Source organism: Lates calcarifer, linkage group LG11 (assembly GCF_001640805.2).
Source record: "Lates calcarifer isolate ASB-BC8 linkage group LG11, TLL_Latcal_v3, whole genome shotgun sequence".
In the NCBI taxonomy this organism is placed as follows: domain Eukaryota; kingdom Metazoa; phylum Chordata; class Actinopteri; family Centropomidae; genus Lates; species Lates calcarifer.
Genome location: NC_066843.1, coordinates 16,059,318 through 16,073,763, shown reverse-complemented (window position 1 = coordinate 16,073,763; position 14,446 = coordinate 16,059,318). Strand labels below are relative to the sequence as shown.

The following is a 14,446-nucleotide window of genomic DNA, read 5'->3' as shown; positions in this document are numbered from 1 at the left end:
CTGAGATATTCACTCTCTGATTTGGAACTCAGCTGCCAAATTGCTATCTAAAAATGTCTTACCTGAAAATTTTGCACCTGTTAACAAATACAGACACTTGGTGACTCGCTGAGGTTAACAAATGCGAGAAAATACACAGTCACACAGAATCTGTTCCTATGGACAAAAACTACTTTTAGCAAAGGCTTGGGAATAGTGACTGATTTGGTGACCACCTTATGTTTGTCATAGCTTTGCAAGTTATTACTTTGTGCTATTATAAATCTCTCTTGTGCTCTCACTTTTGTGCATCAGAGAAAGAGACAGAAATATGGACAGAAAGTTCAGTATAATGAATGACAGCTGAAATACAGTAAGTGCTAATGCATGAGTGTGAAGTGAACAGACAAGAGACTGTGCTGCCCATCAAAGACAAAACACTGTAACTATACAATGTATAAATGATAAATATATCATATAAAGATGTAATTTCTGTGAAAACATCCTTTAAAATGAGCATAAGCTACAAAACAAAGCTAAAACTAAAGCCAAATCATATTAACTCAGTAGCTGCAATCTGCTTTTTGTAGTGCTGACACTGCAATAAGTGCACTCTAGCCTGTTATTATCTGAGCTGTAAATGCTGCTATATCAAGTGAAAAATAGCTGGTAAACTATCCACAGCTAAATTTTAATTGTGAAATACACTTAGAAATATATATATTTTAAAAACATAAATAAATTTTTTTGTCATTAGTAATGACAAAAGATCTGAGTAATTGAGTTAGTTAACTGTTAATCTGGATTAGCTACATCATGATGAAGAAAAAAAAAACATATATTCCTCCTGAGGGCAATTAGTTTATATAATTTTAGTAGCTACCATCTCAGTTTATGTGCCTTAACTTTATCAAATTTTAAATTAATCAATCTTATTAATTTCAATATAAATGACACCAGCAGTCAAACAGTCACCTTCCAAAAACATGCAATAATTCCAGTTAAATATAAAAAGTTTATTTTCTCACAGTGCAATTATCCACAGTGCAGGATTTACTTTTTTGGTAATATGTAGATTCTATCTTTTGGATAAATTAAATAGCCTAAAAAGCACATCATTAAGGCATTATAACCCTTATATTATAACATCTGTTACATAGTTTGACAGCCAAACTCTTTTTTCTTCTTTGCCCATGTTCCCTACATGTTCGCACTCCCAGCTTGTCACATATGAATGCTAGTTCAGGACCATTTGGTATCACTTTTAAATGTGCAAGGCACACTACGAAAGAATTACACTTGAGGGCTACCCAGTGAATTACACAGTGACACCAAATGTAATTTATGTTTGCATATGTGTTTGGGGTGAGAACATGTGTATAATCCATTCATAAAACATACACAAAAATCGTGATTCCCTATCACAGTATAGAAGTGCAGTAAACATAGTGCAAACTTGCATTTTTACTGACATCAAATAGGTCTATAAGTAACATACTTGAGGGCAAGTTTTATATCTTAAAGGTAGCTTTAACATATTTTCATTGCAATGTAGATTAACATAAAGTTCAGCGTACTCAACAATACATAGGCTGCAACAATGACAACAAGGTCCCAACTCACACACCTTTGTGCAAACACGCATTTTGACTGCAGTGATGGCGGAAGTCAGCAGATGTACACACTTTTCCTATGAATAGCAGTTTACATAATTCAACTTCTTATCTCAGCTGTGACAGAAACACGAAATTTGAGGAAGTAATAAAAAAAAAGGGTACATTTCAACACAATTCTTAAGCATCTGTGGTTAGGTCCCGTACATTTCACATTGCATGAGAATTCGTACAAAGTCAGTAAAATGACCATAACTTCCTGTGAAAATGGAATGGAATATCTCAATGAAAATGACACACTTTGAGCTTCATTGACAACTTAATTGCTATTCTAATGGATTATATGAACATATAAGGTGATCCTGTTATTTCATCCTGATCTAGTATATGTTAGGAAGTAATTTCATTCTTTTTTTTAGCAAAGAAAAGAATCATTTTGTGTACCATACTGCAGTCACCCGCCACTTCATTGCACTCACAGGCTCAGCTCACTATTGCCCTCCATTGGTCAGACCTCTCAACCTGATCTCAGGTCAGATAACAATAAAAGAAGTAAAAAGGTTCTTCTAAAAAAAACAACAACAACAACAACAACAAAAAAAACACCTAAAACACCTTCTAATGTGTATTGACCTAATAATTAATACATATATTTGTTTTTTTCTACATGGAAGGATAAGTAGTTTGAAATAAAATGGAAAGCTTATGAAAACACAAAAAAATAATCACTGCTTGATTAACTTTCATATCTCCTGAAAAAGCCTTACAGATCCTGTTTTGATGTGCTCCTCTCTCGTATGACCCTGGTAACCAACTCTGATTAGGGCTGTGGGAGGTGGCAGTACCCCGAGGCATGCATGGTCCCACCCTGAGGCCAGGGGGTGAAAGGTGAAGAGGTGTAAGGCGGAGGCTGGTCCATGCTGGTGGCTTCGCTGTGGATGGGCTGGAAGTCTGTCTTATCAGGGTGCAGCATGGAGTCCGAACACTGTTGATCCTGCTCCAGGCTGTTGTGCCTGTGTGTGTTTGTGCTGGCATCGCTGTGAGATACGAGATCCTGTGTGGACCTAGAGATGGTGCTGTTGGGTAGACACACATAACCCTCTCCGAAAAGGGCAAAATTCACAGGGGGAGGAGAGCCATCTGATAAGGTTTTGTTTTTGTTCTCTTTCTCGTCACACTTGACATCCACTGGCTTACAGTTGGGCTGTGATGTCTGTTGAATAGACACAGTGCTGTTCAGTATGAAATTTAATGGCTGGAAATTAATTCACAACAATATTTTGATAACATTGATATACAATATTAGCTTTGCTAAATACAGTATGTAATTCTGCCTACCAGCACTTCTGTACCTCACTAATTAACGTATTATATCATATTTGTTTACAAAAACCAGAAGTGTTGACACAATACATTGTGGTTTTATGGGGATAATAATACATACTACTTCTTGGTGTGGAGAAGTGACTTCCTAACTCTGCACCAGTCCCAAAAATTGTTTGGAACATCAACCCTCATCAAACTACAATGGGTTGTTTTGACTCTGCATTTTTATGTATACTGGATAGTTTTTTTTTAAAGCTGATTTCCTTTTTGTTGATCTGTGTTGGGTACATGAGAAATTCTCATCACCTAGAAACCTGACAACCTGGTTATGGCTGTGAGTAGCTGACCTGACAGAATATGTATGGCCCACTGAAGCTCATGGAGGATGTGTCAGAGCTGTTGACCTTCTCAGTAGGGATGGGAAAGTTATCAGTGTTCCAGAAGCCCTCGTCCAGCTCCAAATGATTTTCATCAGCATCTGTGATTGGCCACAGCGACGCATGTGAGGAGCTGCAGGGAGGAGAAAGAGTAGAGAGTTTTTGCTGAGTATCGTTGTCGTTGCTGACTATCCATTCATGCAGGTGACACTCAGTGCCACAAAATAATCTATGTTGTATAATTAGTACTGTTCTCCACATATTCTCAGTTGGAGGTGCAGCAGTGTTTTCATCTATGATAGAATAATTTGTAAGTGTTGACTGTCTAGAAATTAGGGATGCAATGATATTATGGCGGAAGATCTGTATTAGTCAATATTTGCCTTGTTGATAGTGCTGTGGTATTATATCCACTCATGACAGCCACTGGGTGTCATGTGAAAGAAGGTTATATTAAAGGTTGTTTCATGAATTAGCATAATTAAATTTGTGCACATTCAAGCATCGGTATCAGCTATTGGCCAAATAGTTATTTTGGACATCTGTATCAGCTCACAATTTCACAATCCCTACAAGAAATGTCAAGAGTGAAATGTGTTACCATGTAGATATGGTGTCGAAGTGTTGCACTTCGCAGATGGAAGCGTCCTCGCTCTGAATAAAGGTCCAACTGGCTGCGGACTGGATCACAAAAATACACAACGATTCACACATTACAAACAGAATAATTTTGTGATTAATTGAATTACTACATTATGACATTGAGCTGTAGAATTATCCACTCTCACCTGTATCTCAGACAGGATTTTGCTTTTGCCCGGAGAGGGAACTGAGTCCACCCAAAGGACCACCTTTCTATTTGTTTAAAAGACACCATGTAAAGAGAGAGTTGAAACTTGATTTGGCAAGTAAAGCATATTAAAGATAAATTTTAGACTTATTTTATAGATGGACTATTTGTATAATGTATATACTCCATTTATCTGACAGTTGTAGTATGTCAGTTTTGAAGAGAAGTAGCATATATACAGAATGAATACATAAGTAAAGTACCTTTTACAAGCTGGAATGGTGCAGTAGAGTGTGAAGAAGACTGTGGCCACAAACACACTGATCAGAACATATATCAAGGTGGTGAGTGACCAGGTGGCTGTCAGGGAGCAGAAAAAAGACTAATGATTGATGATAATGATGAGCATGATTTTTAGGCCCATGTTTTATCTCTGAATTAACTGGTCACTTTCTCCAGAATGGAGAAAATAAAATGTTATTAATAGCAAAAAGGTAATTCTCACAAGAGTAGGTGAAATGAAATGCGCATCTCAGAGTTTGCGTGTCCTGTGGTACCTGCATGCGAGGTCCAGTCCACAGGATCAGTCCATTCAGAGGGGATTCCCTCGTACTTGATGCCTTTCCCGGGGATGACCAGTGACCTCACTTTGACCTGGTAGTGCTGAGATGGGACCAGAGCTGGCAGGGACATGAACAACTCTGAAGAGTTCAGCAGGGTAGAACATCCCTGATAATGCAATGCATATAAAATCCATTAAATATTGTGTGATTATGTTGATTTTAAAGGCAAAATCATATTTCATTAGCTAAATTCACTTTTCTTTGAATTTACTGAAGCCAAGCAGTATATTGTTGGATTTCTATGTGGTAAACTGCTGCAGTATGGATTAAAGATGCTCTATGTACGTTTTTGCCATCACTCCATAACCAATATAAACATTAACAGCTGTTTACTTACCAGTCTAGAGGAAATGTAACAAGTTCAGCATCAAATACCAATTTTGAAAACTCTTATTTTGCTTCTATTTCTATAACTTCTTTTCTTCTACTAAAGTTAGCATGCTAACCAGCTAGCCCTTGCCAGTCCCATCTCGTAAAACATTTTTGTGATAGTGAGTCATGGTGGCATCCAATCTGCTGTCAGTCCAATGTAAGTAGTGCTGCCAAGAGTGTTGCTGCAACACACTATTTTTTTTACATGAATAAAATAAGATAAGATAATCCTTTATTAGTCCCACAATGGGGAAATTTACATTGTTGCAGCAGCATAAGTGATTGAAAAGATAGAAAAAGACATACAAGTAAAGACAAGATAAAAACAAGATAATGATATGAACAGAATATGGCCATTGAATTATTATCAGCTGTTAATTAGCATTTTAGCAAATTAGCATTAGCAATCACTTTACCTTTAAATGCTTAAATGCTTAGCTAATGCTCAATTTTTACAGTTACAATAATAATAAAGTAATAATAGTCTCTCACCTGATCCTGTGTCCTGTAATAGCAGACCTCATAATACAGTGAAATTTTCGAAGATTTATTTGGTGCAGTCCATTCCACAATCCAATCGAGGTCTTTCTCCTTCACTCTTACTTGCTGTGGTGGGTTGGGACGGACTGTGGGCGAAGAGATTAGTTTATAGCATACGTCAGATTAAGACGATCACTACTGTAAACACATACTGCTCAATGCTCTGTACAGATTAAACACAGAAACACTTTAGAGTTTTGTGCAGCTTGGCAGTGATGGTAGAGAGGATGAAAAACAACAATGGTCTAGACTGTAAAACCTGACACTTTGTATTTTCAAAATCATCATAAGGTTACAACATAATTTCCTCAGTAACATCTTATCTCGTCTTATACAGGAAATTAGTGTATCCGGGGACTCTGTGGTTAAAAAAGAGAAAATCTGAAGAAATTTGTAAGAAAATGTCATGTATGGCTTTGATATAATCAGAGTGACTGGTCACAATCATATGTTACATTAAACATTCCCCATAGGTTTCAGTGGTTAGCAGCAAGTTAGGTGTAAATGCCTATAAGACCAGCATAGATATAGCACTGGTCAGAATTCATAGATATGACTCTGTTGGAGAAATGGGTGAATGTATTTAGTATGTAGTTTATTTCTGCGTGTCCATATTTAATCTTGGATTGAGTGTGTTTGTGTGCTTGTTTTTGTGAATTTTTGGACAAGTGTGTTGCATTCAGATTGATTTATGACAGAATAAAACCAAACCCATCTTATCTTATTGTGTGGTAATAAACAGACAGTGATGCAGTAGTGCCATTCAAACACTAGGTGGAGACACTCAATCACATCACAGCTCCTGTGTTTGTCTGCAACAGCTCCCTGCAATTTTATCACCTCTCTGTGTGTTTTTAATTTGGCAGGACATGTTATCTCTACACCCTACTCTGCTCAAAGTGACAGCTCCCCCTCCACACCCCCTCTCTTGTAATGTTGTGCGCTCTGTCTCATGTCCACTCACTGTGTTGGTGGACCCTAAAAGTCTTGGCATTTTGCTTTGGTTGGAGCTTGAGCAGCAGATGTGCGGGGTCTGCGACAATCAGAGAGCAGCTGTACTTCAGCACCATCCCGCTGGGGTCGCGACTTACTGTTGGGTTCATGCAGCAACTCTCAGACCTGGAGGCAGGGATTAAAAGGGAGCAGGAGGAGGAGGAGGAGGAATAGTCAGGTGAGCGAATGAATGATAACTGAATGGGTGCATCGTTCAGGCTTGACCAGGTGGTGTTGTCAGCGTCACACTCGACTTACAGTGCAGTCTGGCTGTGTCGACAGTCCAGCTGGTAGGTAATGAAGTGAGACAGCTCTCTGCTCACCTCCCAGCTGCACATCACCTCCTTCTCTCCATCCAGCACACAATGCAAACTGGGAGACTGTCCGGTGTCTAGGGCCAGAGAGAAAGCGATAGAGAAAGAGACAGCTAGTAAGCTCCAGACTTTTCCTAGGCTTCCATAAAAACAGACAGAGAGAAGATTAGAAATGTGAGAGAAGGAGATAAGGAGCAGGGTCTGTATCAGAAGCACCCTACGTGAGAAAAATGATTCAGTGCAGTCAATATGCGAGTTGAAGTAAATTTGTGCTCATACAGAAAACGATTTTGTTAAGTGATTGTATGTAGTTTTTAAATAGTGCACATTTTTTTCCTTTGACTCACCCTCCTCAGTCTTCCAGGTCACCACAGGACTCCAGTCACTCCACTGGCCCACACTGGCCCGGGCCCTCACCCTAGCTTCATACCGGTGACCCGGATGCAACAATTGTTTCTCAAGATTCACACTGGTGTTTGTGACTTCCTTAGTCTGCAGAGAGAGTGAAGAAAGATGCATATGAATGATGGAATGATGTGGCATGGGCCAGGGAAGAACCCAATAGATTCTGGTGTGTATCCGGATTAAGGGGTTGGCATTGGTATGCACTCAACTGAATGCCATTCTTATTTGTTTCTGCTTCCAGTGTGTGGTGACACACAGAGCAAACTCATTTTACATCATATTGGATCAGCAATCAAAATATTCAAAATACAATATTGTTATTTGTTTTTAGCCAAATGTTTAGCAAATGTTAGCATGCTAACATGCTAAACTAAGATGGTGAACATGGTAAACATTGCACCAGTTGCACCAGCTAATTTCACAGGAGCTGTACACTGCTCATTTGTATCTGGTTTCACTTGGTAACCGCTACTGTATGGGACGCAACGAAAGTAGCTGTTTTTGTACGTTTCTCTGGTATGACTAGCACCAGGGCTAATCAACGTGGAATAATGCGTGATTACACTCCCAAGTCAGCAGAAGGGGTGTTTTTCTGTTGTTCCCATTCTGCTGATATTGTGTCAGTGCAGCAAAAGTACATCCTGTTTTTTTCTTTGCAGTATATGTTATTGTACAGTATGTTTAGTATATTTACATCCTTCATTTTAGCTCACCAGGAGCTTAGTGTGTATCCCATTTTGAATACAAATGGGCCCCATGAATTCACAGCTCAAACTGGTTTTCCTGTCAGAGGTACAGTATATCAGAAATTATTTATGCACCAGTAACTGCTTTCATTATCACTGCTAAATATAATATAGCAAGCTGTTTTAACGTCAGTTAATGTCAGGAACTACAACAACACTCTTGCCCATATAAATGCAACTCTTTTCCTGCTGAAAATACACCAGCCAAATTCAATTTCAGCTTTTATATCAGAAATATTAAGTTTACCAAAAGAGTTTTGATGCTTAAAAGTCACTCCATGACTTTGATATGACGTGATAATTTGATTCAAATCTGGTGGCAGAATCTTTTACACTTACAGTCCAATTGTCCTGTTTTACTGTTCTGTAGCTGAGCTGATACGTAAGGTTTTTGTTCAGGGAAGAGGAAGAGGGGTAGGGGCTGGACCAGCTGAGCCGTCGGCCTCCATCACCTGCATCATGTGTGGATAGGTCCACTGGTATGCGTGCTCTCACTGTACAACACAACAATAAACACAAAATCCCATAGCTCCTTGAACAGCTGAAGTGATGACACTTCCAGACACAAAATAGCAGCTAAATGTAATAAACAATGGATATTTCTGCATTATAAAATGTCTTAATTCGTACTTAGCAACATAATTTATTTCTGTAATTATCACAGAAAATGTGACAGTTACAATAGACGGATGTCATGTAAACTCACAGAGCTGAGACAGATCCAGAGGCTTGTTCTGGACAGATGAGCAAACAGTCAGTGACTTGTTCTTGAGGAAGAAGACTGTGTGTTTGATGCCAATGGAAAATGCACGAGCATCATATTTGCAGTGGACAGTCCCGTGCTCATCTTGCTTTGGTGGATTGTATGGCACACACAACACCCTGCAAGGACATGGACACAGAGCTGTGGCACACACTAAACTTTGTTTCCAAAATTGCATATTTGTCTTATTCATTGCCAAACATCCTTTTCACTTTTGTTCCCTCTGCTCCTCTGGTCTTCTCTTTTGGTTTTACCTGTTGGATGAAAAGGTGGACCAAAGCTGCAGCGGCGTGTCTCTGTGTTTCCTCCATTTGCAGTGGACTTGGGACATGTAGTCATTATGGCACTGTAAGGATTCCAGCAATGAAGACACTGGGTAGAGAGGGAAAAATATCTGGTCAGTGACTATGCTATAGTGCTCTTAAGATACTGAGTTGCGCTGCATATAAGCTGTAACCAGTGGTGGAAGAAAGATTCAGCTCCTTTACGCAAGTTAAAGAAGTAATACAGCACTGTAAAAATACACCATTACTAGCAAAAGTCATGCATTCAAAATTTCAGTCAAGTAAAAGTGCAGATGTATTAGAGAAGTTTGTGCTAGCATTGTGTTGTGGACTATGCTTTCCCAGTGTCATATATGTATATTATAAGACTGTCAAGTGCAAACAGTATTTTTACTGTCGTTAACCACTTTAGTTTTGGACAATTTAATATTAAAAACTCAGATTTTATGAATATATTTCTGCCAGTAAACAGACTTAAACTTGTTTTTAATCTAAATCAACTTGTTAAAAAAAAAAAAGAAAGAATACAGCGTCTGTATCTTGAAACATGACAGAAGATGTCAGGTTGCTACAATGAAAAGTCAAAAAAGTTGACTTTCTTTCTTTCGTTGAAATTCTTGAAACACGTATTTACAGGAGAAACATGTTACAAGATTCTATCAAGATGCTTTTTTAATGATAATATTTTTTGATGATATACTTTTGATGAAGATGATAATGTGTTTTGTATGTAACTAATAACTAAATCCATCAGATAAATGTAGTGGAGTAAAAGTAAAAAGAAGCAGCAAGTAGCAATACTTGTGTAAAGAACTAGTACTTCAAAACAACACTTGAGTAAAAGTACTTTGATATATTTCACTGCTGACTGTGACTTTCCCTTATGTTCTGTTGCATCCCAAGACAAATTTAGCTGAGAGATGATCCAATTTATGAGCTGAAATATTGAAAGGATTTTGAAAGCTTTAATTGAAAAACAATCCAGATGATGCCCGGTGAATACTAGCAGAGACTTACCGTTCTGTGAGCTGCTGCTCTCATGGAGGAGACAATGTTCCAGAGCAGAGGAAAGAGCCAGAAGAGGGAGCGCTGACCAAAGCACAACCCGGAAGAGAAGCATCATTCCTGGGGACAGAGAGGGCTGTACAAGCCTGTGTTTTTCTGAGCTGGTCTCAGGAAATGTGCTGAACTGTATGTATTCATATCATCAACAAGTCTGTAGAGGAAAGGGGAGGTTATATACAGAGAAAGTAAAATAAGAGAGAGAGAGAGAGACAGACAGAGAGAGAGAGAGAGAGAGACAGAGAGAGAGAGAGAGAGAGAGACAGAGAGAGAGAGAGACAGACAGAGAGAGAGAGAGAGAGAGACAGAGAGAGAGTTCATTTACTAGAAATAATGAAGAAATGAGTCATGACTACCAGCACTCACTTCTGCTTTGACTGTCGGCTTTTTGTGGGATGTCACCACACATCCGCCTGCTTCTTATCTTTCTCTCTCACATGTCATTGGCACTGATAAAAAACTACACGTTGTCACGAGGGATCATTCATATCAACATAAAATACCAAATACTGGAGACACGGATCAGTTGTTTTACAGCTCTGCTTAAATATACGGCCTGGCACTAAAAGCACAGTGCTAAGTGTACGACGAGACAAAGCGACTCTCACACTGACAGGCTGAGTTTCAAAAGACTGTTAATAGAGACTAGGAAATCTTAAGAGTGCTGATACAAACATAGCAATTATGAATTATGAAAGTGCTCTTTCGTGCTCAATTTTGGCAAGTGTTCATGAGCTATAAGATGGTTTAGAAATTAAATCTTTAACCTGAGACTAATGTACTTTTTAAAAACTAATTTCTGTGCTAAAATGTAATGTAAATCCTATTTTCATAACATTATGAAGGTCTAAATTTTTGTTGTATTATATGTACTTTTTCTTTAAATTGTGATTATCTGTACCCAAGCGAGCCACACATGTAACACAAATGTGTAATTTCTAGGATGTATGTCCGTCCCACATCCTAAGATCCTAAAATGAATAAATAAGAAAGTCTCTACAAGTTAATTATAGGCTGAAAATTAAAATTTGGTAACTTAAGAAATGTTAAACTCATATTTATCTGTGACGTTTTTAGTTCCTTATTTGTTTTCCTGTAATTGTCTCTCAGTTCTTTAGCTCCCCTAAAAAAGTATTATCTCACAATGATTATTTATATATTAGATATATTTTAATATAAGACAATAATGTCTGTCCCTGTAGATTAATTCAAATAATTGAATTTTAAAATCATTTTGTAGCATGAGTATGTGCTAAACCTTAGTGTTTGTAGAATCTTTTTCACAGTTCTCAAAATGTGTTTATATAAAGTGAGAAACTATGTGAAAAGATAATACAGTTCAAGATAAAAAAGAACACAAAAAAGAGGTGTGATAATTTCAGGGCAGTCACACAAAGGGGGGATTTTAAGGGTCACTCGGGCTTGTTTTAGCTGCTGTTTACAGTTGTAGGTTTGGGGAAAACCCCTGTCAGCAAGAATGTGAGAATCCAACTATTGAATCTGAAACCACATAACCTTCTCAACCTGTTATTTTGTACAGGTACAGTGGCTTGCACAGCAGAGCAGAGCGGCAGGTTTGAGTGTGATGCTGACATGAAATCATCAGCCACACAAATATCAAAGACAAAAGGAGGTTAACCCCAAATATAAGCACAAATATGGAAAACGTGTGTATGTAGGTGAATGAAAGTGTGCATGCAACATCCAAGAAGACATGACAAAATCCCTTCATTATAAATAAAGTACAGAATTGGTCTTTGGATAATGTTGGCTACATTTCTTTCAGCATGATCATCCAGATCATCCTGAGGAGCGATACTTTATTACAAAATTCTAGTCTGATTATGAAAATTCACTGTAATTCACGTCATGTTTGAGTCACAGGATGTGAATGAGCAGGATTTCATGTTGCCATTCATCCACTCAACACATTTCATTATCATCAGTTCTAAGGAAGACAGCAAGTCTGTCTCTCTTTGACTGAATATTTTTAGATAAATTATTGTGTCCTGATATCATGATGTCAAATTAGAGCTGAGATATATAAATATAACTGTAGATGAACTTGTTTGTACTGTGATATCTATGTCATCCACAAAATTTTAAGCTGTGGAACAAAAGGTTAATTTAAAGAGTATAAATGTGAACAATGTGACACAACTTTCGCCCCCATGAATACCTGACTATTGATCAGCCATCCACAAAATCACAAAGTAAATCTCCCACTTACCTGCCTTAAATGATAGAGACTGCTTTTCCATTGTCCATCCAACTGTCTGCCACATTTCTTCCTTCTTGTCAACCAGCTCCTCTTGAACACTGTCAAGAACTCTGTGGGAGTTTCCTGCAATGAGCTCAGTTTCCCCTTTTTGGTCACGGTACCACTTAATGTCATTTTCGCTTTATTGCATGATCAGCTGTTTTTTATTTGTTATACTTAGTGGTAATCTTGTCAGGCAGAATTTTGAAAGATTTGAAATTCCAAACTTATTGTGGAGGTACAGACAGTTAAAGACAGACTCAGTGGTGTAAATCTAGAAGCCTACAGAATGCAAAAATACACAAACAACACATGTCTATCAGGCTGAATCAGTACCTAGACAAAGCAGTTTTGTTTCTGGGAATGCACGGTCTGCTTTTGAAACAGTTCCAGTCACTATTTAGCATAGAAAGTGAAAAAAAAAGGATTTACAAAGACTTTATAGAAAGTTGTAACAGAGAATACAAAACACAAAACACCTGATGGGCAGTATGTTTAAGACTATTTTAACTGACGTTAGCCTGTTAACATACTGTGCCTTTTACGTTACTTTTTCTGTTTAAATGCAATAAATCAAACCAATTTTTGCTCTCTGATCACAAAATAGACATATGTTTTGGTTTCATGATACAGCCTACTCAAGATTTGCCAGATACATACAACTGTCTGTGGTTAATCGACCGCATGCTTGGAGATAACAGTAGAGTTGCACATTTCCTTTATGTTGCTCTGCCACATGCAGCTGAAACCTCTACTTAGATCTTACAGATAGATATCGTCATTCAACTGTCTTACTTAAATCATTTCTAAAGATGCTTTTTTTCTCATAAGTAACTTGTAAGCGTCACACAGAACTGGCCTGAGCTCTCTGCTGTCAGTCAAAGGTGGGCGTAATGAACATTTCTTCAAAGAGCCATCATTCAGTGTCGGGACATGAGGCACGTCTTCCCACTTCTTTTGAGGGGGCACAATGTCACTGCTGTCTGGCAGTGAAATGCATTTTTACTGAATTCTAAATTTTCTAAATGGTTAGATTAGTTTAGTTTAGTTTAGATTAGATTAGATTAGATTAGATTAGATTAGATTAGATTAGATTAGATTAAGACATGAATAAGAGAGTATATATGAATAAGGTATAATTACATGTTCATGCAGTATAATGCAAATATTTTGGTGGGATTACTATGGAAGTAAGTATGGCACCCTAACTATTTCCATGAAGTTCATTGTAGAAACTCAATTCAAACATCAAAACGTGCTGCTCAGTCAGGAGATATGATATGCCTCATTACTTTCTATAAAAATACATTTAGAAGCTAAAGTGGGGGACATCACAAACTGTGCGTGAAAGTGTTAAACTTTTCTGAAAAATGTCTATTTAACTCCTCACAGCCACAAATTTCACCCTTCACACATAAATTTTTTTTTGCCAGAATTTGTCTTCTTTCACACAGTGTGACCAAAGCACAGTGACTTACAGAATTTCAACTACAAGGTTTAAGGTGGCAGGGGAACCATCCATCAGGCCCATAGACTGCAATACAAATTTAGAGTTCTAAAACTGTTTTTGAAAAAACAAAACAAAACAAAACAAAAAAACCCCACTTTTTTCCAATAGGTACCAGGAACACAAAATTGCACAGGTGTGTGCAGCAAAGTCTTGTAGCACATACAATGTAAAAAGTCTGGTGACACGAGTTACAGTTTTTGACTGGATAGCAGGAGTTTGAGAGGTGCGTCAAGCTAGACCTCACTTAACTCTGAGCACCTGGTACCATAACCATGGCAACCTCAGTTGGAGGTGGCTATACACACCTGGTGGACATTAAGTCATTAATAGCTTTTCTGGTCTCTGTGGTGTTTACACTCATAGCTGTAGCCACCATTACCCTCAAATGAGGATGTGTTCTCTAGAAGACTTGATATGAACACCCCTCTCTTGACCTTGGACCTCTGAATGTTCTGAAAGCTTTGAGTCCCCAAATGACGTGCTTGCTGA

At 38.0% G+C, this 14,446-nt stretch overlaps 1 protein-coding gene across 4 annotated transcripts; it reads right to left on the bottom strand.

The window, feature by feature from the left end:
* Positions 1 to 980: 980 nt before the first annotated feature.
* Positions 981 to 12,541, bottom strand: csf2rb (colony stimulating factor 2 receptor subunit beta). Of its 4 annotated transcripts, none has more exons than XM_051073675.1 (15): positions 12,418 to 12,541; positions 10,143 to 10,341; positions 9,096 to 9,213; positions 8,785 to 8,960; positions 8,418 to 8,572; positions 7,275 to 7,419; positions 6,872 to 7,061; positions 6,585 to 6,739; positions 5,573 to 5,706; positions 4,643 to 4,814; positions 4,349 to 4,445; positions 4,084 to 4,150; positions 3,897 to 3,976; positions 3,266 to 3,428; positions 981 to 2,805 (listed from the first exon to the last, which is right to left on the bottom strand). In XM_051073675.1, exons 2-15 carry the CDS (start codon positions 10,246 to 10,248, stop codon positions 2,413 to 2,415), a joined length of 2,151 nt encoding a protein of 716 aa, XP_050929632.1. In that variant the 5' UTR covers positions 10,249 to 10,341; positions 12,418 to 12,541; the 3' UTR covers positions 981 to 2,412. The 4 variants fall into 4 exon arrangements, with proteins under 4 accessions (XP_050929632.1, XP_050929631.1, XP_050929634.1 ...); XM_051073674.1 differs by having other exon boundaries at positions 12,422 to 12,534; XM_051073677.1 differs by having other exon boundaries at positions 3,323 to 3,428; positions 12,422 to 12,534.
* Between the last annotated feature and the right edge of the window lie 1,905 nt (positions 12,542 to 14,446).